The sequence below is a fragment of the Heptranchias perlo genome, chromosome 12 (assembly GCF_035084215.1).
Source record: "Heptranchias perlo isolate sHepPer1 chromosome 12, sHepPer1.hap1, whole genome shotgun sequence".
Lineage (NCBI taxonomy): Eukaryota > Metazoa > Chordata > Chondrichthyes > Hexanchiformes > Hexanchidae > Heptranchias > Heptranchias perlo.
This window is the reverse complement of record NC_090336.1, coordinates 73,602,827-73,626,349: the sequence shown is the minus strand read 5'-3', so window position 1 is coordinate 73,626,349 and position 23,523 is coordinate 73,602,827. Positions and strand designations below refer to the sequence as shown.

The following is a 23,523-nucleotide window of genomic DNA, read 5'->3' as shown; positions in this document are numbered from 1 at the left end:
ATTCACCAATACTGACCGCCGGAGTGGACCAGGACTGACCAGCAAAGAGGGACCAACAGAAAGGGGCTAGGCAGTCTGAGCGTTAACGAGAAAGAACAGAGCTCTGCTCCTTTAATTAGTGAAAGCACTTTTATTGTCCACAGCACCATCCAGACATGCAATAAACGCGTGTGATAAGTGAGGTGAGCAAGCAGTAGTGCAATTGTGTCACAAATAGCTAAGCCAGCTCCGTGAGACTGTGCAGCAGAGTGTGAAAGAGTTAGGGAGCCTCCAAACATGCCACCTTGTGAACAGCAGCAGGGTTAGCAGTTGTGGCTTGCACTCGAAGGACTCTTCGATGATCGGCGAGGATTCAAACTTTCCTCTTTCTCAAAGAGGTCCCAGGTGGCGAGAGCAGGACTGAAGACACATTTCTCATTGCAATTCACACCACTGTAATCTCCACTGACAAGAGGGTGACAATGCGACAGATATCGCATTAAATGATTTTCCCCAAATCAGTTCGTTCTCTCCCTCTCTTTATCTCAGTCTATCAGTGAGCTCGTGCTCGGCATCTCTGATCAAATGATTCCAGAAAACAGGAGTCGGTCGGTGCAGAAACCTGTTACGGATGCATTCAGTGGCAGTGAAGGCTGTGGTGCTGTGGTGGGACATCAGGGAGGGTGGGGTATCAGGAGGGTGGGGTATTAGGGAGAGTGGGGTATTAGAGAGGGTGGGGTATCTGGGAGAGTGGGGTATTAGGGAGAATGGGGTATTAGGGAGAGTGGGGTATCAGGAGGGTGGGGTATCAGGGAGGGTGGGGCATCAGGGAGGGTGGGGTATCAGGAGGGTGGGGTATCTAGGAGGGTGGGGTATCTGGGAGGGTGGGGTATCTAGGAGGGTGGGGTATTAGGGAGGGTGGGGTATTAGGGAGGGTGGGGTATCTGGGAGAGTGGGGTATCTGGAAGAGTGGGGTATTAGGGAGGGTGGGGCCTCAGGGAGGGTGGGCATCTGGGAGGGTGGGGTATTGGGAGGGTGGGATAATAGGGAGGATGGGGTAATAGGGAGGGTGGGGTATCTGGGAGGGTGGGGTATTAGGGAGGTTGGGGTATTAGGGAGGGTGGGGTATTTGGGAGGGTGGGGCATCAGGGAGGGTGGGGTAATAGGAAGGGTGGGGTATCTGGGAGGGTGGGGTATCAGGGACGGTGGGGTATTTGGGAGAGTGGGGTATTAGGGAGGGTGGGGTATTTGGGAGGGTGGGGTATTAGGGAGAGTGGGGTATTTGGGAGGGTGGGGCATCAGGGAGGGTGGGGTAATAGAGAGGGTGGGGCATCAGGGAGGGTGGGGCATCAGGGAGGGTGGGGCATTAGGGAGAGTGGGGTATTTGGGAGGGTGGGGTATTAGGGAGAGTGGGGCATCAGGGAGGGTGGGGCATCTGGGAGGGTGGGGTATCTGGGAGAGTGGGGTATTAGGGAGGGTGGGGCATCAGGGAGGGTGGGGTATTAGGGACAGTGGGGTATCTAGGAGGGTGGGGTATTGGGGAGGGTGGGGTATCAGGGAAAGTGGGGTATTATGGAGGGTGGGGTATCAGGGACAGTGGGGTAATAGGGAGGATGGGGTATCTGGAAGGGTGGGGTATCCGGGAGAGTGGGGTATCTGGGAGAGTGGGGCATCAGGGAGGGTGGGGTATTAGGGACAGTGGGGTATCTAGGAGGGTGGGGTATTTGGGAGGGTGGGGTATTATGGAGAGTGGGGCATCAGGGAGGGTGGGGCATCTGGGAGGGTGGGGTATCTGGGAGGGTGGGGCATCTGGGAGGGTGGGATATCTGGGAGAGTGGGGTATCTGGGAGGGTGGGGCATCAGGGAGGGTGGGGTATTAGGGAGAGTGGGGCATCAGGGAGGGTGGGGTATTAGGGACAATGGGGTATCTAGAAGGGTGGGGTATTTGGGAGGGTGGGGTATTGGGGAGGGTGGGGCATTAGGGAGGGTGGGTTAATAGAGAGGGTGGGGTATCTGGGAGGGTGGGGTATCAGGGACAGTGGGGTATCTGGGAGGGTGGGGCATCAGGGAGGGTGGGTATTAGGGAGAGTGGGGCATCAGGGAGGGTGGGGTATTGGGGACAATGGGGTATCTAGGAGGGTGGGGTATTGGGGAGGGTGGGGTATCAGGGACAGTGGGGTATTATGGAGGGTGGGGTATCAGGGACAGTGGGGTAATAGGGAGGATGGGGTATCTGGAAGGGTGGGGTATCTGGGACAGTGGGGTATCTGGGAGAGTGGGGCATCAGGGAGGGTGGGGTATTAGGGACAGTGGGGTATCTAGGAGGGTGGGGTATTTGGGAGGATAGGTACCAGGGAGAGTGGGTTGTCAGGGAGGGTGGGGTATAGGGAGGGTGGGGTATCTGGGAGAGTGAGCAGGAGTGAGAGCTGGGGGTGAGCAGGAGTGGGAGCTGGGTGTGAACAGGAGTGGGAGCTGGGTGTGAGCAGGAGTGGGAGCTGGGTGGGAGCAGGAGTGGGAGCTGGGTGTGAGCAGGAGTGAGAGCTGGGTGTGAGCAGGAGTGAGAGCTGGGTGTGAGCAGGAGTGGGAGCTGGGTGTGAGCAGGAGTGAGAGCTGGGTGTGAGCAGGAGTGGGAGCTGGGTGTGAGCAGGAGTGGGAGCTGGGTGTGAGCAGGAGTGAGAGCTGGGTGTGAGCAGGAGTGAGAGCTGGGTGTGAGCAGGAGTGAGAGCTGGGTGTGAGCAGGAGTGAGAGCTGGAGGACAGGGCGGAAGGAACAGATTTGCAGAAATAAAACACTCGAATGTTTGCTATTGATGGCCAATCTGATCCAATCTTTTCTAATATCGCGGCCATGAAGCTGGAGACGGAGCTTGAACTATTGGATATAATGACAGGCCTAATGTGACAACACTGGTTTAATACAGAGAAGCAGTTATTATATAATCACTGGAGAATACAATAATCAATCAGGTCCAAATATAAGTACAGTTATTGATTTCAAAATTGAATACTTTCCCACTGTCATTAGATGGTTTCTCCTCGGGGGAGAGTGAGCGAGTAATTTAAGATGGCCAAAAATAAAGGCATAAAGTTCGAGGCATAAAATGGTAGGAATGTGAAAGGGTTGCATAGGATTACATAGAAATTACAGCACAGAAACAGGCCATTCGGCCCAACTGGTCTATGCTGGTGTTTATGCTCCTCCCTCCCTACTTCATCTCACCCTATCAGCATATCCTTCTATTCCTTTCTCCCCCATGTGTTTATCGAGCTTCCCCTTAAATCCATCTGTATTATTCGTCTCAGCTACTCCTCGTGGGAGCGAGTTCTCACCCCTCGGGTTAACCAACTCGCTCACCCTGGATCGTCCAGGTACTCTCGGTTGTCCCAAATAACATATGGTACAGAAGGATTGAGATGGGAATTTTCTATTGGATCCTGACCTCACTGGGCTGTACCAGATAGAACATTCGGTTAATCCCGGGGATGAGGGGGTGGACATATGAGGAGAGGTTGAGTAGATTGGGACTCTACTCATTGGAGTTCAGAAGAATGAGAGGCGATCTTATTGAAACATATAAGATTGTGAAGGGGCTTGATCGGGTGGATGCGGTGAGGATGTTCCCAAGGATGGGTGAAACTAGAACTAGGGGGCATAATGACAGAAGGCAGAGGGTGATGGTCGAAGGTTGTTTTTGTGACTGGAAGCCTGTGGCCAGTGGGGTACCACAGGGATCTGTGCTGGGTCCCTTGCTGTTTGTGGTCTACATTAATGACTTGGATATGAATGTAAAAAGTATGATCAGTAAGTTCGCTGATGATACAAAAATTGGTAGGGTGGTAAATAGCGAGGAGGATAGCCTCAGTCTGCAGGACGATATAGATGGGTTGGTCAGATGGGCGGAACAGTGGCAAATGGAATTTAACCCGGAAAAGTGCGAGGTGATGCACTTTGGAGGGACTAACAAGGCAAGGGAATACACAATGAATGGGAGGACCCTAGGCAAGACAGAGGGTCAGAGGGATCTTGGTGTGCAATTTCACAGATCCCTGAAGGCGGCAGAACAGGTCGATAAGGTGGTAAAGAAGGCATATGGGATACTTGCCTTTATTAGCCAAGGCATAGAATATAAGAGCAAGGAGGTTATGATGGAGCTGTATAAAACACTGGTTAGGCCACAGCTGGAGTACTGTGTGCAGTTCTGGTCGCCACACTACAGGAAGGATGTGATTGCTTTGGAGAGGGTGCAGAGGAGATTCACCAGGATGTTACCAGGGCTGGAGCGCTTCAGCTATGAAGAGAGACTGGGAAGATTGGGTTTGTTTTCCTTGGAGCAGAGGAGGCTGAGGGGGGACATGATTGAGGTGTACAAAATTATGAGGGGCACAGATAGGATGGATACTAAGGAGCTTTTTCCCTTCGTTGAGGGTTCTATAACAAGGGGGCATAGATTCAAGGTAAAAGGCGGGAGGTTTAGAGGGGATTTGAGAAAGAACTTTTTCACCCAGAGGGTGGTTGGAGTCTGGAACTCACTGCCTGAAAGGGTTGTGGAGGCAGGAACCCTCACAACATTCAAGAAGCATTTGGATGAGCACTTGAAATGCCATAGCATACAAGGCTACGGACCAAATGCTGGAATATGGGATTAGAGTAGACAGGGCTGATGGCCGGCGCGGACACGATGGGCCGAAGGGCCTCTATCCGTGCTGTATAACTCTATGACTCTATAATCTTAGAATAAGGGGCTGCTCTTTCAAAACTGAGATGAGGAGAAACTTCTTCACTCAGAGGGTAGTAGGTCTGTGGAATTTGCTGCCCCAGGAAGCTGTGGAAGCTACATCATTAAATAAATTTAAAACAGAAATAGACAGTTTCCTAGAAGTAAAGGGAATTAGGGGTTACGGGGAGCGGGCAGGAAATTGGACATGAATTCAGATTTGAGGTTAGGATCAGATCAGCCATGATCTTATTGAATGGCGGAGCAGGCTCGAGGGGCCGATTGGCCGGCTCCTGCTCCTGTTTCTTATGTTCGTATTCACTCTTCACATTAATAACCAAGTTGTTTGAAGGGCATCGCAATCACTGCGTACCTGCCAAAGTCCATAACTGATTGATGCTAATCGAACAAGATTATTATTCCCCACTCATCCCCAGCTCAAAGTTGAAGGGTGATGTTAGATCTATGATTCCCGCCGCAAGAGGCCATGAATTGGCGGCAGACGCAACAGGGCTGTTATTTAACGAGGCAAGAGCCTCAGCACTGCACCTCTCCCCCGCCGCCCAGCGCAGCTCCCCATGAAATCGGCACTATTCCGAGCATTGGACGGTTTTACCTTCATTTCTTTGTCCCTGTTGGGCGATCGCGGAGGCGTCTCGCCCCCCTGAGTTGAAGGCACAACCGTTGTTCCTCGGGAGATCGCAGTGGGAGTATCAGAACCTGGTGGTAGAATCATTACAGTGTTTGCATTGGAGAGTTTGGTTCACATCAGGCCTCTCTGCAAGCTCAAAGACCTTATCACATTGGAAGGCATTTAAGAAAGAAAGAACTCGCATTTCTATCCTGCCTTTCACGACCTCAGGACGTCCCGAAGATCTCTGCGGCCAGTTGAGTACGTTTGAAGTGCAGTCACTGTTGTAATGTAGGAAACGCTGCAGCCAATTTTGTGCACAGCAAGATCCCACAAACAGCAATGTGATAACGACGAGATAATCTGCTTTTTTGAATGGTGTTGGTTGAGGGATAAATACTGGCCAGGACAACAGGGGGAACTCTCCCGCTCTTCTTCGAAATAGCGCCCGTGGGGTCTTTTGAGTCCACCTGCGAGGGCAGACAGGACGTCTCATCTGAAAGACGGCACCTCCGACAGTGCAGCACTCCCCCAGTTGTGGTACTGGGAGTGGTGGCCTGGATTGTGTGCTCAAGTCTCTGGAGAGGGGACCAGCACTGTCTGGTGCAGGAAATGATGAGACATACAGACCAAGGCCAGTCCTAGACTGGTGGATGGCCAATGCAAGATTACCTGATCCATGTCGGGATGGTGATGGGTCACTTTAAATGGCCACAATATTCCTGGGCTTTGGAGATAAGAAAGAAAGATGAGGCAGGGTGTCTGCTGGCAACGGGAAAGGATGTGCGTGGACTTTGGGTGAGAACAGGGTTGGACTCAACCGCGACGATGCCCCCCATAGTCGGACAGTCCGCAGACACTTTCTGGCCAGGCTCACGCGCGAGGACGTGTCTTGCTGCAGTACAAGTTGGCGTAGGAGGTGGGGGGAGAGGGAAATATAAACAGGAAGGGGATGTCTGAAAACCTTTCAGTAGGAACGGCCCCAGTATTGTTGCAACGAGAGCACTCCCCCCCGATAACACAAACAGCGATGGTTCACACCTACCAATCTGCGGCTGGATTGACGCAGAGTTACTGCGTGACGGGGCTGGAGCAGCCAGCGGAGTCCATGATGGAGTGAGCGCTGCAATTAATAAAAAGGAAACACGTCATGCAGGACCGCCAAGGGAAGCACTGAGAATTCACCGCTCAGGGACACACAGCAGAAATCAGGAACAGGCCCCAAAGGCATTGGGACGTTGAGACCCAGGAGAAAGGGGCCATCTGCGATTGGTCAGCGTGAACAGGCTCTGGGAATCTCACTGTGTTTCTGATCAACTGTCCTCTGTCATCAAATCATTTGTATTTTGTTGAGGGGGGAGGGAAAAGCCTCTCGTTTTGGAGTTGGAGTGGAAATCAACCATGAGCTAAATGAATGGCGGAACAGGCTCGAGGGGCTGAATGGCCTCCTCCTGTTCCTATCTTTGCTGCACTGGAGAGAGTTGACATTTGACCAGTTCCCCACCTTAACGCTAACGTTCGCCCGCCCAACAGCGGTTCCCCACTCCCCACGCTCCCCTCACCCCCCAGCCCAGCCAACGCCACCCCCACCCACCACCGCGGCCCCCCTCCCCCTCGTGCCCCCTTCCTCCCTCCGGCCCCCGCCCCCATTGTGGCCCCCTCCCCCACTACTTAATCCCCAGTACCTGACCTGGGAGTGTTTGATGGGACAGTGTAGAGGGAGCTTTACTCTGTATCTAACCCTGTACCTGCCCTGGGAGTGTTTGATGGGACAGTGTAGAGGGAGCTTTACTCTGTATCTAACCCTGTACCTGCCCTGGGAGTGTTTGACGGGACAGTGTAGAGGGAGCTTTACTCTGTATCTAACCCTGTACCTGCCCTGGGAGTGTTTGACGGGACAGTGTAGAGGGAGCTTTACTCTGTATCTAACCCTGTACCTGCCCTGGGAGTGTTTGACGGGACAGTGTAGAGGGAGCTTTACTCTGTATCTAACCCATGCTGTACCTGTCCCTGGGAGTGTTTGATGGGACAGTGTAGAGGGAGCTTTACTCTGTATCTAACCCTGTACCTGCCCTGGGAGTGTTTGACGGGACAGTGTAGAGGGAGCTTTACTCTGTATCTAACCCTGTATCTGCCCTGGGAGTGTTTGATGGGACAGTGTAGAGGGAGCTTTACTCTGTATCTAACCCTGTACCTGACCCTGGGAGTGTTTGATGGGACGGTGTAGAGGGAGCTTTACTCTGTATCTAACCCTGTATCTGCCCTGGGAGTGTTTGATGGGACAGTGTAGAGGGAGCTTTACTCTGTATCTAACCCTGCACCAGCCCTGGGAGTGTTTGACGGGACAGTGTAGAGGGAGCTTTACTCTGTATCTAACGCTGTACCTGCCCTGGGAGTGTTTGATGGGACAGTGTAGAGGGAGCTTTACTCTGTATCTAACCCTGTACCTGCCCTGGGAGTGTTTGATGAGACAGTGTAGAGGGAGCTTTACTCTGTATCTAACCCTGTACCTGCCCTGGGAGTGTTTGACGGGACAGTGTAGAGGGAGCTTTACTCTGTATCTAACCCCGTGCTGTACCTGCCCTGGGAGTGTTTGATGGGACAGTGTAGAGGGAGCTTTACTCTGTATCTAACCCTGTACCTGCCCCTGGGAGTGTTTGATGGGACAGTGTAGAGGGAGCTTTACTCTGTATCTAACCCTGTACCTGCCCTGGGAGTGTTTGACGGGACAGTGTAGAGGGAGCTTTACTCTGTATCTAACCCTGTACCTGCCCTGGGAGTGTTTGATGGGACAGTGTAGAGGGAGCTTTACTCTGTATCTAACCCTGTACCTGCCCTGGGAGTGTTTGATGGGACAGTGTAGAGGGAGCTTTACTCTGTATCTAACCCTGTACCTGCCCTGGGAGTGTTTGATGGGACAGTGTAGAGGGAGCTTTACTCTGTATCTAACCCTGTACCTGCCCTGGGAGTGTTTGATGAGACAGTGTAGAGGGAGCTTTACCCTATATCTAACCCTGTACCTGCCCTGGAAGTGTTTGATTGGACAGTGTAGAGGGAGCTTTACTCTGTATCTAACCCTGTACCTGCCCTGGGAGTGTTTGATGGGACAGTGTAGAGGGAGCTTCACTCTGTATCTAACCCGTGCTGTACCTGCCCTGGGAGTGTTTGATGGGACAGTGCAGAGGGAGCTTTACTCTGTATCTAACCCTGTACCTGCCCCGGGAGTGTTTGATGGGACAGTGTAGAGGGAGCTTTACTCTGTATCTAACCCTGTACCTGTCCTGGGAGTGTTTGATGGGACAGTGTCGAGGGAGCTTTACTCTGTATCTAACCCTGTACCTGTCCCTGGGAGTGTTTGATGGGACAGTGTAGAGGGAGCTTTACTCTGTATCTAACCCTGTACCTGTCCCTGGGAGTGTTTGATGGGACAGTGTAGAGGGAGCTTTACTCTGTATCTAACCCTGTACCTGCCCTGGGAGTGTTTGACGGGACAGTGTAGAGGGAGCTTTACTCTGTATCTAACCCGTGCTGTACCTGCCCTGGGAGTGTTTGACAGGACAGTGTAGAGGGAGCTTTACTCTGTATCTAACCCTGTACCTGTCCCTGGGAGTGTTTGACGGGACAGTGTAGAGGGAGCTTTACTCTGTATCTAACCCTGTACCTGTCCCTGGGAGTGTTTGACGGGACAGTGTAGAGGGAGCTTTACTCTGTATCTAACCCTGTACCTGTCCCTGGGAGTGTTTGACGGGACAGTGTAGAGGGAGCTTTACTCTGTATCTAACCCTGTACCTGCCCTGGAAGTGTTTGATGAGACAGTGTAGAGGGAGCTTTACCCTGTATCTAACCCTGTACCTGCCCTGGAAGTGTTTGATGGGACAGTGTAGAGGGAGCTTCACTCTGTATCTAACCCGTGCTGTACCTGCCCTGGGAGTGTTTGATGGGACAGTGCAGAGGGAGCTTTACTCTGTATCTAACCCTGTACCTGCCCCGGGAGTGTTTGATGGGACAGTGTAGAGGGAGCTTTACTCTGTATCTAACCCTGTACCTGTCCTGGGAGTGTTTGATGGGACAGTGTCGAGGGAGCTTTACTCTGTATCTAACCCTGTACCTGTCCCTGGGAGTGTTTGATGGGACAGTGTAGAGGGAGCTTTACTCTGTATCTAACCCTGTACCTGTCCCTGGGAGTGTTTGATGGGACAGTGTAGAGGGAGCTTTACTCTGTATCTAACCCTGTACCTGTCCCTGGGAGTGTTTGACGGGACAGTGTAGAGGGAGCTTTACTCTGTATCTAACCCTGTACCTGTCCCTGGGAGTGTTTGATGGGACAGTGTAGAGGGAGCTTTACTCTGTATCTAACCCGTGCTGTACCTGCCCTGGGAGTGTTTGACGGGACAGTGTAGAGGGAGCTTTACTCTGTATCTAACCCTGCACCAGCCCTGGGAGTGTTTGACGGGACAGTGTAGAGGGAGCTTTACTCTGTATCTAACGCTGTACCTGCCCTGGGAGTGTTTGATGGGACAGTGTAGAGGGAGCTTTACTCTGTATCTAACCCTGTACCTGCCCTGGGAGTGTTTGACGGGACAGTGTAGAGGGAGCTTTACTCTGTATCTAACCCGTGCTGTACCTGATAATTTCAATCCCATAGATTTAAACACTGATTCCCAGATTCCCACTCTGACGGTCTCAACGAATCGGGAAATGTGAGTTTGGTGATTTCCAGCGGCCATGAGCAGCCGGGTTACCTGTGGGCGAATCGGAGGAGCTGTTTCGCGTCCGGCGGTTCCGACGAGTGAGAAACATCTCGCTGATCTTCTTCGCTTCCACCAGGAGATTGGCGTTCTTCTTCATATCTTCGTCCGATAGCTCGACATCTGGCAACTCGTCGTTCACCAGATCGTAGACATGGCCGTCTCCATCTGACAGCAATAAACCACCATCAACAACCACAACATCAGTCCAACCGCAACATCAGTCCAACCGCAACATCAGTCCAACCGCAACATCAGTACAACCGCAACATCAGTCCAATCACAACATCAGTCCAATCACATCAGTCCAACCGCAACATCAGTCAACAATCACATCAGTCCAACCGCAACATCAGTCCAATCGCAACATCAGTCCAACCGCAACATCAGTCCAATCGCAACATCAGTCCAATCCCAACATCAGGCCAATCGCAACATCAGTCAACAATCACATCGGTCCAACCACAACATCAGTCCAACCACAACATCAGTCCAACCACAACATCAGTCCAACCACGACATCAGTCCAATCGCAACATCAGTCAACTACCACATCAGTCCAATCGCAACATCAGACCAACCGTAACATCAGTCCAACCGTAACATCAGTCCAACCGCAACATCAGTCCAATCACAACATCAGTCCAACCACAACTACAGTCCAATCACAACATCAGTCCAATCACAACATCAGTCCAACCACAACATCAGTCAACAACCACATCAGTCCAACCACATCATCAGTCCAACCGCAACATCAGTCCAACCACAATATCAGTCCAACCACAACTACAGTCCAATCGCAAAATCAGTCCAACCGTAACATCAGTCCAACCGCAACATCAGTCCAATCACAACATCAGTGCAACCACAACAGTCCAATCACAACATCAGTCCAACCGCAACATCAGTCCAACCACAATATCAGTCCAACCACAACTACAGTCCAATCGCAAAATCAGTCCAACCGTAACATCAGTCCAACCGCAACATCAGTCCAATCACAACATCAGTGCAACCACAACAGTCCAATCACAACATCAGTCCAATCACAACATCGGTCCAACCACAACATCAGTCAACAACCACATCAGTCCAATCACAACATCAGTCCAATCACAACATCAGTCCAACCACAACATCAGTCAACAACCACATCAGTCCAACCACATCATCAGTCCAACCGCAACATCAGTCCAACCACAACATCAGTCCAACCACAACATCAGTCAACTACCACATCAGTCCAATCGCAACATCAGTCAACTACCACATCAGTCCAATCGCAACATCAGTCCAACCGCAACATCAGGCCAATCGCAACATCAGTCCAACCGCAACATCAGTCCAACCACAACATCAGTCCAATCACAACATCAGTCCAACCACAACATCAGTCAACAACCACATCAGTCCAACCACAACATCAGTCCAACCGCAACATCAGTCCAATCGCAACATCAGTCAACTACCACATCAGTCCAATCGCAACATCAGTCAACTACCACATCAGCCCAATCGCAAGATCAGTTCAACCGCAACATCAGTCCAACCGCAACATCAGTCCAACCGCAACATCAGTCCAATCGCAACATCAATCCAACCGCAACATCAGTCAAACCGCAACATCAGTCCAATCACAACAACAGTCCAACCACAACATCAGTCCAATCACAACAACAGTCCAACCACAACATCAGTCCAACCACAACTACAGTCCAATCACAACATCAGTCCAACCACAACATCAGTCAACAACCACATCAGTCCAATCACAACATCAGTCCAACCACAACATCAGTCCAACCACAACATCAGTCCAACTACAACATCAGTCCAATCGCAACATCAGTCCAACCGCAACATCAGGCCAATCGCAACATCAGTCCAACCGCAACATCAGTCCAACCACAACATCAGTCCAATCACAACATCAGTCCAACCACAACATCAGTCAACAACCACATCAGTCCAACCACAACATCAGTCCAACCGCAACATCAGTCCAATCGCAACATCAGTCAACTACCACATCAGTCCAATCGCAACATCAGTCAACTACCACATCAGCCCAATCGCAAGATCAGTTCAACCGCAACATCAGTCCAACCGCAACATCAGTCCAACCGCAACATCAGTCCAATCGCAACATCAATCCAACCGCAACATCAGTCAAACCGCAACATCAGTCCAATCACAACAACAGTCCAACCACAACATCAGTCCAATCACAACAACAGTCCAACCACAACATCAGTCCAACCACAACTACAGTCCAATCACAACATCAGTCCAACCACAACATCAGTCAACAACCACATCAGTCCAATCACAACATCAGTCCAACCACAACATCAGTCCAACCACAACATCAGTCCAACTACAACATCAGTCCAATCGCAACATCAGTCAACTACCACATCAGTCCAATCGCAACATCAGTCCAACCACAACATCAGTCCAACCGCAACATCAGTCCAACCGCAACATCAGTCCAATCGCAACATCAGTCATCAACCACATCAGTCCAATCACAGCATCAGTCCAATCACAACATCAGTCCAACCGCAACATCAGTCCAACCGCAACATCAGTCAACAACCACATCAGTCCAACCACAACATCAGTCCAATCACAACATCAGTCCAACCACAACATCAGTCCAACCACAACATCAGTCCAATTGCAACTACAGTCCAATCACAACATCAGTCCAACCACAACATCAGTCAACAACCACATCAGTCCAACCACATCATCAGTCCAACCACAACATCAGTCCAACCACAACATCAGTCCAACCGCAACATCAGTCCAATCGCAACTACAGTCCAATCACAACATCAGTCCAACCACAACATCAGTCAACAACCACATCAGTCCAACCACATCATCAGTCCAACCACAACATCAGTCCAACCACAACATCAGTCCAACCACTACATCAGTCCAATCACAACATCAGTCCAACCACAACATCAGTCAACAACCACATCAGTCCAACCGCAACATCAGTCCAATCACAACATCAGTCCAACCACAACATCAGTCCAACCACAACATCAGTCCAACCACAACATCAGTCCAATCACAACATCAGTCCAATCGCAACATCAGTACAACCACAACATCAGTCAACAATCACATCAGTGCAACCACATCATCAGTCCAACCACAACATCAGTCCAACCACAACATCAGTCCAACCACAACATCAGTCCAACCACAACATCAGTCCAATCACAACAACAGTCCAACCGCAACATCAGTCCAATCACAACATCAGTCCAACCACAACATCAGTCAACAACCACATCAGTCCAACCACAACATCAGTCCAACCGCAACATCAGTCCAATCGCAACATCAGTCAACTACCACATCAGTCCAATCGCAACATCAGTCAACTACCACATCAGCCCAATCGCAAGATCAGTCCAACCGCAACATCAGTCCAACCGCAACATCAGTCCAACCGCAACATCAGTCCAATCGCAACATCAGTCCAATCACAACAACAGTCCAACCACAACATCAGTCCAATCACAACAACAGTCCAACCACAACATCAGTCCAATCACAACAACAGTCCAACCGCAACATCAGTCCAATCACAACAACAGTCCAATCACAACATCAGTCCAACCACAACATCAGTAAACAACCACATCAGTCCAATCACAACATCAGTCCAACCACAACATCAGTCCAACCACAACATCAGTCCAACCACAACATCAGTCCAACCGCAACATCAGTCCAACCGCAACATCAGTCCAATCACAACATCAGTCAACTACCACATCAGTCCAATCGCAACATCAGTCCAACCACAACATCAGTCCAACCGCAACATCAGTCCAATCGCAACATCAGTCAACAACCACATCAGTCCAATCACAGCATCAGTCCAATCACAACATCAGTCCAACCGCAACATCAGTCCAACCGCAACATCAGTCAACAACCACATCAGTCCAACCACAACATCAGTCCAATCACAACATCAGTCCAACCACAACATCAGTCCAACCACAACATCAGTCCAATCGCAACTACAGTCCAATCACAACATCAGTCCAACCACAACATCAGTCAACAACCACATCAGTCCAACCACATCATCAGTCCAACCACAACATCAGTCCAACCACAACATCAGTCCAACCGCAACATCAGTCCAATCGCAACTACAGTCCAATCACAACATCAGTCCAACCACAACATCAGTCCAACCACATCATCAGTCCAACCACAACATCAGTCCAACCACAACATCAGTCCAACCACAACATCAGTCCAATCACAACATCAGTCCAACCACAACATCAGTCAACAACCACATCAGTCCAACCGCAACATCAGTCCAATCACAACATCAGTCCAACCACAACATCAGTCCAACCACAACATCAGTCCAACCACAACATCAGTCCAATGACAACATCAGTCCAATCGCAACATCAGTACAACCACAACATCAGTCAACAATCACATCAGTGCAACCACATCATCAGTCCAACCACAACATCAGTCCAACCACAACATCAGTCCAACCACAACATCAGTCCAATCACAACATCAGTCCAATCGCAACATCAGTACAACCACAACATCAGTCAACAATCACATCAGTCCAACCACAACATCAGTCCAACCACAACATCAGTCCAACCACAACATCAGTCCAACCACAACATCAGTCCAATCACAACATCAGTCCAATCGCAACATCAGTCCAATCACAACATCAGTCGAATCACAACATCAGTCCAACCACAACATCAGTCCAATCACCACATCAGTCCAACCGCAACATCAGTCCAATCACAACACCAGTCCAATCACCACATCAGTCCAATCACAACATCAGTCCAATCACCACATCAGTCCAATCACAACATCAGTCCAACCGCAACATCAGTCCAACCACAACATCAGTCTCCTCTGCACCCTCTCTGAGGCTGAGACACTGTAAATGTAAATATTACATGACATGTTATAGTGAGGGCGTCACCTGAAGAGAGAAAATATAATCCCAACCCTTGCAACCAAACAGTTTCAAAACCAAGTCTGAAAAGATCATGAAACAAAACAAAGAACACTTGAAGAATATGTGAAGAAAGTTTGAATTAGAAACAGATTCATCAACAGTGACAGGAGGGTCGGTGACCAGAGGACACAGATTTAAGATGATCGGTAAAAGACCAGAGGGGGAGACGAGGAAACATTTTTTTTTACGCAGCTAGTTGTGATGATCTGGAACGCGCTGCCTGAAAGGGCGGTGGAAGCAGATTCAATAATAACTTTCAAAAGGGAATTGGATAAATAATTGAAGGGAAAAAATTTACAGGGCTACGGGGAAAGAGCAGGGGGGAGTGGGACTAATTGGATAGCTCTTTCAAAGAGACGGCACAGGCACGATGGGCCGAATAACCTCCTCCTGTGGGATTTTAAAGTAAATGACAATACTCTTTGTGGCAGCTTTCTTCTGAAAGACTCCTGGTGCAGTGAGGGTTCACCTCTGAGACCAGAACCTCAGTCGAGGGTGAGTGCACAACACAAAAAAAGCTCCTCACATATATCGTCTGACTGAGAGAGGCCACAAGGGGTTACTGGTGTGAGAGGCAGAGATGCGAGGATGGTGGATCAGAGTTGGTGGGTCCGTCCTCTGCTCCTGGCCCCTGTCCCATTGCCCTGGGAATGCCTGATCCTGCCACTCAACCCCCAGTATTGGGGGAGAACGATTCATTCCCCCAGAATCTACTGCCCGTCACTTAACTGAGCGCAAAAAAAAAAAAAAATCACAAGCGAAGGACAAAAATAAACTTTCAAACGGGCGCTGATCACGACTGTGACTCTTCTGAAGAACAGCACGTCTCGAGCAGTGATGGTTAAATGAGCTCTTCATTTGTTTGAGATGGACAGACAATCTTCAAACATCAGTTTGACTCCAAAAAAAAATAATGAGCTATATATATCCATATATATATCAGGAAAAAACAAAGTTTCTCTTCAGATTCATATATAAAAGATGAACTTTGAACAAAGTCTAGTTCCTACCACAAGCTGTGAAGGAGTTCACCCTGAACAGAACAACAACAGCCTGCATTTATATAGCGCCTTTGACGTAGTAAAACGTCCCAAGGCGCTTCACAGGAGCGATCATCAAACAAAATTTGACACCGAGCCACATAAGGAGATATTAGGACAGGTGACCAAAAGCTTGGTCAAAGAGGTGGGTTTTAAGGAGCGTCTTAAAGGAGGAGAGAGAGGCGGAGAGGTTTAGGGAGGGAATTCCAGAGTTTAGAGCCCAGGCAGCTGAAGGCACGGCCGCCAATGGTGGAGCGATGGAAATCGGGGATGCGCGAGAGGCCGGAATTGGAGGAGCGCAGAGATCTCGGAGGGTTGTAGGGGCTGGAGGAGGTTACAGAGATAGGGAGGGGGGGCGAGGCTCATGGAGAGATTTGAAAACAAGGATGAGAATTTTAAAATCGAGGCGTTCCCGGACCGGGAGCCAATGTAGGTCAGCGAGCGCAGGGAGGCGATGGGTGAACGGGACTCGGTGCGAGTTAGGATACGGGGGGCGGCAGAGTTTTGGATGAGCTCAAGTTTACAGAGGGTGGACTATCCGAATACTCTGCTGTTACTCAATGTGCGTTCTGGTTTTTTAAAAAAAATCCACAGAAATGTGTACAGACTTCTTAATAAAGAGAAGTGACAGGACCATGAATTTCGGAAAAGGAGATTGTGTGAAGATGGGAGTGAAAACCGGGAGATAGTGTTCGCTGTCACGTTCCATTTGACGGAGGTTTAGAGGCAATTTTTATCTCAAAAACGAAAGGAGGCAGCTGAGATGTTAAATGAGCAGTGGGACAATATTAAAGGGGGAAGTGAGGCTGGTCAGTGAAGGACTCGGCCCCACGATCGTCAAAAACAACATCAGACGCGAGTGAATGAGCAGGAGGTAATAGCCTGGAATCGGATCAGATGGCACATCGATTCGGTCAAATTACTATTCGTTCCTGTTCAAAGGGTCATTGAGATGATTAATATTGTTGACCTCCCGATTTATATATTTTACAAGAGTTAAAGAGTGAAAAGGAAAAAGCGATACAAAGTGAGGCAGTGAGAGAGAGACAGGCAGAGAGAGAGAGGGGGAGATAGAGAGGGACAGACAGAGGGAGGGGAGATGGAGAGAGACAGGCAGACAGAGGGAGAGATAGAGAGGGACAGGCAGAGAGAGGGAGAGATAGAGAGGGACAGACAGAGAGAGGGGAGATAGAGAGGGACAGACAGAGAGAGGGAGAGATAGAGAGGGACAGGCAGAGAGAGGGAGAGATAGAGAGGGACAGACTGAGAGAGGGGAGATAGAGAGGGACAGACAGAGAGAGGGAGAGATAGAGAGGGAAAGACAGAGAGAGGGAGAGATAGAGAGGGACAGACAGAGAGAGGGAGAGATAGAGAGGGACAGGCAGAGAGAGGGAGAGATAGAGAGGGACAGACTGAGAGAGGGGAGATAGAGAGGGAAAGACAGAGAGAGGGAGAGATAGAGAGGGAAAGACAGAGAGAGGGAGAGATAGAGAGGGACAGACAGAGAGAGAGGAGAGATAGAGAGGGACAGACTGAGAGGGAGAGATAGAGAGGGACAGACAGAGAGAGGGAGAGATAGAGAGGGACAGGCAGAGAGAGGAGAGATAGAGAGGGACAGGCAGAGAGAGGGGAGAGATAGAGAGGGACAGACAGAGAGAGGGAGAGATAGAGAGGGACAGACAGAGAGAGGGAGAGATAGAGAGGGACAGACAGAGAGAGGGTCAGATAGAGAGGGACAGACAGAGAGAGGGAGAGATAGAGAGGGACAGACAGAGAGAGGGAGAGATAGAGAGGGACAGACAGAGAGAGGGTCAGATAGAGAGGGACAGACAGAGAGAGGGGAGAGATAGAGAGGGACAGACTGAGAGAGGGGAGATAGAGAGGGACAGGCAGAGAGAGGGGAGAGATAGAGAGGGACAGACTGAGAGAGGGGAGATGGAGAGGGACAGACAGAGAGAGGGAGAGATAGAGAGGGACAGACAGAGAGAGGAGAGATAGAGAGGGACAGACAGAGAGAGGGAGAGATAGAGAGGGTCAGACAGAGCGAGGGGAGATGGAGAGGGACAGACAGAGAGAGGGAGAGATAGAGAGGGACAGACAGAGAGAGGAGAGATAGAGAGGGACAGACAGAGAGAGGGAGAGATAGAGAGGGACAGACAGAGAAAGAGAGAGGCAGACAGAGAGAGGGAGTGATAGAGAGAGGAGAGGGAGAGGTAGAGAAAGAGAGAGACAGACAGAGAGAGAGAGGGAGAGATAGAGAAAGAGAGAGACAGACAGAGAGAGAGAGAGAGGGAGAGATAGAGAGAGAGACAGAAAGAGGGAGAGAGAGAGGGAGAGATAGAGAAAGAGAGAGACAGACAGAGAGAGAGAGGGAGAGATAGAGAAAGAGAGAGACAGACAGAGAGAGGGAGAGATGGAGAAATAGAGAGACAGACAGAAAGAGGGAGAGAGAGAGGGAGAGATAGAGAAAGAGACAGACAGACGGAGAGATAGAGAGAGACAGACAGAGAGAGGGAGAGGGAGAGATAGAGAGAGACAGAGAGAGGAGAGGGAGAGGTAGAGAAAGAGAGACAGATAGAGAGAGGGAGAAATAGAGAAAGGGAGACACAGACAGAGAGAGGGAGAGATAGAGAAAGAGAGAGGCAGACAGAGAGAGAGAGGGAGAGAGGGAGAAAGAGAGAGTCAGAGAGAGAGGGGGCGAGATAGAGAGGGACTGACAGAGAGAGAGATAGAGAGGGACAGACAGAGAGAGGGAGAAATAGAGAGAGGAGAGGGAGAGGTAGAGAAAGAGAGAGACAGACAGAGAGAGGAGAGGGAGAGATAGAAAAAGAGACACAGACAGACAGAGAGAGGGAGAGATAGAGAAAGAGAGAGGCAGACAGAGAGAGGAGAGGGAGAGATGGAAAAAGAGAGAGACAGCCAGAAAAAGGGGGAGAGATAGAGATAGAGAAAGCAAGAGGCAGAAATAGGGAGAGATAGAGAAAGAGAGACAGACAGAGAAAGGGAGGAAGAGATAGAGAGAGAGACCGACAGAGAGAAGGAGAGATAGAGAGAGACAGACAGACAGAGAGAGGGAGAGATAGAGAAAGAGAGAGACAGAGAGAGGGAGAGATAGAGAAAGAGAGACAGACAGAGAGAGGGAGAGATAGAGAAAGAGAGACAGACAGAGAGAGGGAGAGATAGAGAGGGACAGACTGAGAGGGGAGATAGAGAGGGACAGACAGAGAGAGGGAGAGATAGAGAGGGACAGACAGAGAGAGGGAGAGATAGAGAGGGACAGACAGAGAAAGAGGGAGACAGACAGAGAGAAGGAGAGATAGAGAAAGAGCGAGACAGACAGAGAGAGGGAGAGATAGAGAGACGAGAGGGAGAGGTAGAGAAAGAGAGAGACAGACAGAGAGAGGAGAGGGAGAGAAAGAGAGAGACAGACAGAAAGAGAGAGGGAGAGATAGAAAAAGAGACAGACAGACAGAGAGAGGGAGAGATAGAGAAAGAGAGACAGACAGAGAGAGGGAGAGATAGAGAAAGACACAGAGAGGGAGAGGTGGAGAAAGAGAGAGACAGACAGAAAGAGGGAGAGATAGAGAGAGAGACAGAGAGAGGGCGAGTTAGAGAAAGGGAGACAGACAGTGAGGGAGAGAGATAAAGAGAGAGGCAGACAGAGAGAGGGAGAGAAAGAGAAAGAGAGAGACAGAGAGAGAGGGGGAAGAAACTGAGAGAGTCAGAGAGAGAGACAGGGAGCGAGGGGGAGGAAGAAATCCCTGCTGTGTCAATATGATGAATTAAGAGAGAACGATAAATTGTGCCAACGAGTAAGAAATGAAGTGTCAGAGTCACAGTGAGCTTTTCCCAGAACACGGTGCTGCTCGGTACTTTACCAACAGAGGTCAGGGAACTTGAGGAGGACAAAGAGGATCTCGAGGGTCGACTGGAGCGCCTTTGAATGGGACTGTGGGACCTGCCGAGGAAAAGAGTTTCAGATTTAATTAAAAACTAAGCAAATTCATGCAGCGTAAATTTAATAGGACCATATTTCACATCGAAGGCTGCAGAAGGAATAACCAAACACTGAGGGAGGGGGGAATAAACACCGAGGGAGGGGGAATAAACACCGAGGGAGGGGTAATAAACACTGAGGGAGGGGTAATAAACACCGAGGGAGGGGGAATAAACACTGGGGGAGGGGTGAATAAACACTGGGGGAGGGGTGAATAAACACTGGGGAGGGGGGAATAAACACTGGGGGAGGGGTGAATAAACACTGGGGGAGGGGGAATAAACACTGGGGGAGGGGGGAATAAACACCAAGGGAGGGTGAATAAACACTGGGGGAGGGGGGAGTAAACATTGGGGGAGGGGTAATAAACACCGAGGGAGGGGGAATAAACACTGGGGGAGGGGTGAATAAACACTGGGGGAGGGGGATAAACATCGGGGGAGGGGGAATAAACACCGAAGGAGGGTGAATAAACACTGGGGGAGGGGTGAATAAACACTGGGGGAGGGGTGAATAAACACTGGGGGAGGGGTGAATAAACTCTGGGGAGGGGGAATAAGCACTGGGGGAGGGGCAAATAAACTCTGGGGGAGGGGGAATAAACACCGGGGGAGGGGGAATAAACACTGGGGGAAGGGGGAATACACACTGTGGGAGGGGGGAATAAACACTGGGGGAGGGGGGAATAAACACTGTGGGAGGGGGGAATAAACACTGGGGGAGGGTGAATAAACACTGCGGGAGGGGGGAATAAACACCGCAGGAGGGGGGAATAAACACTGGGGGAGGGGGAATAAACACTGAGGGAGGGGTAATAAACACTGAGGGAGGGGTAATAAACACTGAGGGAGGGGTAATAAACACCGAGGGAGGGGGAATAAACACTGAGGGAGGGGTAATAAACACTGGGGGAGGGGAATAAATACCGAGGGAGGGTGAATAAACACTGAGGGAGGGGTAATAAACACTGAGGGAGGGGTAATAAACACCGAGGGAGGGGGAATAAACACTGGGGGAGGGGTGAATAAACACTGGGGAGGGGGAATAAACACTGGGGGAGGGGTGAATAAACACTGGGGGAGGGGGAATAAACACTGGGGGAGGGGTGAATAAACACCGAGGGAGTGTGAATAAACACTGGGGGAGGGGTGAATAAACACTGGGGGAGGGGGAATAAACACTGGGGGAGGGGGAATAAACACCAAGGGAGGGTGAATAAACACTGGGGAGGGGGGAGTAAACACTGGGGGAGGGGTGAATAAACACCGAGGGAGGGTGAATAAACACTGGGGGAGGGGTGAATAAACACTGGGGGAGGGGGAATAAACACTGGGGGAGGGGTGAATAAACACCGAGGGAGGGTGAATAAACACTGGGGGAGGGGTGAATAAACACTGGGGGAGGGGGAATAAACACTGGGGGAGGGGGGAATAAACACCGAGGGAGGGGGAATAAACACTGGGGGAGGGGGAATAAACACGGGGAGGGGGGAATAAACACTGGGGAGGGGGAATAAACACTGGGGGAGGGGGGAATAAACACTGGGGGAGGGGGAATAAACACTGGGGGAGGGGGGAATAAACACCAAGGGAGGGGGAATAAACACTGGGGAGGGGGAATAAACACTGGGGAGGGGGAATAAACACTGGGGGAGGGGGAATAAACACGGGGGAGGGGGAATAAACACTGGGGAGGGGGAATAAACACCAAGGGAGGGGAATAAACACTGGGGGAGGGGGAATAAACACCAAGGGAGGGGAATAAACACTGGGGGAGGGGAATAAACACCTGGGGGAGGGGGAATAAACACTAGGGGAGGGGGAATAAACACCAAGGGAGGGGAATAAACACTGGGGGAGGGGGAATAAACACCAAGGGAGGGGAATAAACACTGGGGAAGGGGGAATAAACACTGGGGGAAGGGGGAATAAACACTGGGGGAGGGGGAATAAACACTGGGGAGGGGGGAATAAACACAGAGGGAGGGGTGAATAAACACTGGGGGAGGGGGATAAACATCGGGGGAGGGGGAATAAACACCGAAGGAGGGTGAATAAACACTGGGGGAGGGGTGAATAAACTCTGGGGGAGGGGTGAATAAGCACTGGGGGAGGGGCAAATAAACTCTGGGGGAGGGGGAATAAACACCGGGGGAGGGGAATAAACACTGGGGGAGGGGAATAAACACTGCGGGAGGGGGAATAAACACGGGGGAGGGGGAATAAACACTGGGGGAGGGGGAATAAACACTGGGGGAGGGGAATAAACACGGGGAGGGGGAATAAACACTGCGGGAGGGGGGAATAAACACTGGGGGAGGGGAATACACACTGGGGGAGGGGGAATAAACACCGCGGGAGGGGGAATAAACACCGCGGGAGGGGGAATAAACACTGGGGGAGGGGAATACACACTGGGGGAGGGGGAATAAACACTGGGGGAGGGGGAATAAACACGGGGAGGGGGGAATAAACACTGAGGGAGGGGGAATAAACACTGGGGGAGGGGGAATAAACACGGGGGAGGGGGAATAAACACCGCGGGAGGGGGGAATAAACACTGGGGGAGGGGGAATAAACACGGGGGAGGGGGGAATAAACACCGCGGGAGGGGGAATAAACACTGGGGGAGGGGGAATAAACACGGGGGAGGGGGGAATAAACACTGGGGGAGGGGAATAAACACGGGGGAGGGGAATAAACACTGGGGAGGGGGAATAAACACTGGGGGAAGGGGGAATAAACACGGGGGAGGGGGAATAAACACGGGGGAGGGGGGAATAAACACGGGGAGGGGGAATAAACACTGGGGAGGGTGAATAAACACTGGGGGAGGGGGAATAAACACTGGGGGAGGGGGAATAAACACTGGGGGAGGGGGAATAAACACTGGGGGAAGGGGGAATAAACACGGGGGAGGGGGAATAAACACTGGGGGAGGGGGGAATAAACACTGGGGGAGGGGAATAAACACTGGGGGAGGGGGAATAAACACTGGGGGAGGGGGAACAAACACGGGGAGGGGGAATAAACACTGGGGGAGGGGGAATAAACACTGGGGGAGGGGGAACAAACACGGGGGAGGGGGAATAAACACTGGGGGAGGGGGGAATAAACACTGGGGGAAGGGGGAATAAACACGGGGAGGGGGAATAAACACTGGGGGAGGGGGAATAAACACAGGGGAGGGGGGAATAAACACTGGGGGAGGGGGGAATAAACACTGGGGAAGGGGAATAAACACTGGGGGAGGGGAATAAACACTGGGGGAGGGGCAATAAACACCGGGGAGGGGGAATAAACACTGGGGGAGGGGGAATAAACACTGGGGGAGGGGTGAACAAACACTGGGGGAGGGGGAA

At 50.8% G+C, this 23,523-nt stretch overlaps 1 protein-coding gene across 1 annotated transcript in view; it reads right to left on the bottom strand.

The window, feature by feature from the left end:
• The window catches only part of mrvi1 (murine retrovirus integration site 1 homolog), a 191,478-nt gene that overhangs the window by 66,753 nt on the left and 101,202 nt on the right, over positions 1-23,523 (bottom strand). The window contains exons 8-11 of the mRNA XM_067993604.1: positions 20,044-20,123; positions 10,067-10,240; positions 6,370-6,447; positions 5,310-5,413 (exon numbers count right to left, since the gene is read on the bottom strand). Coding sequence (XP_067849705.1) covers positions 5,310-5,413; positions 6,370-6,447; positions 10,067-10,240; positions 20,044-20,123 — 436 coding nt within the window. The remainder of the gene's footprint in view (positions 1-5,309; positions 5,414-6,369; positions 6,448-10,066; positions 10,241-20,043; positions 20,124-23,523) is intronic.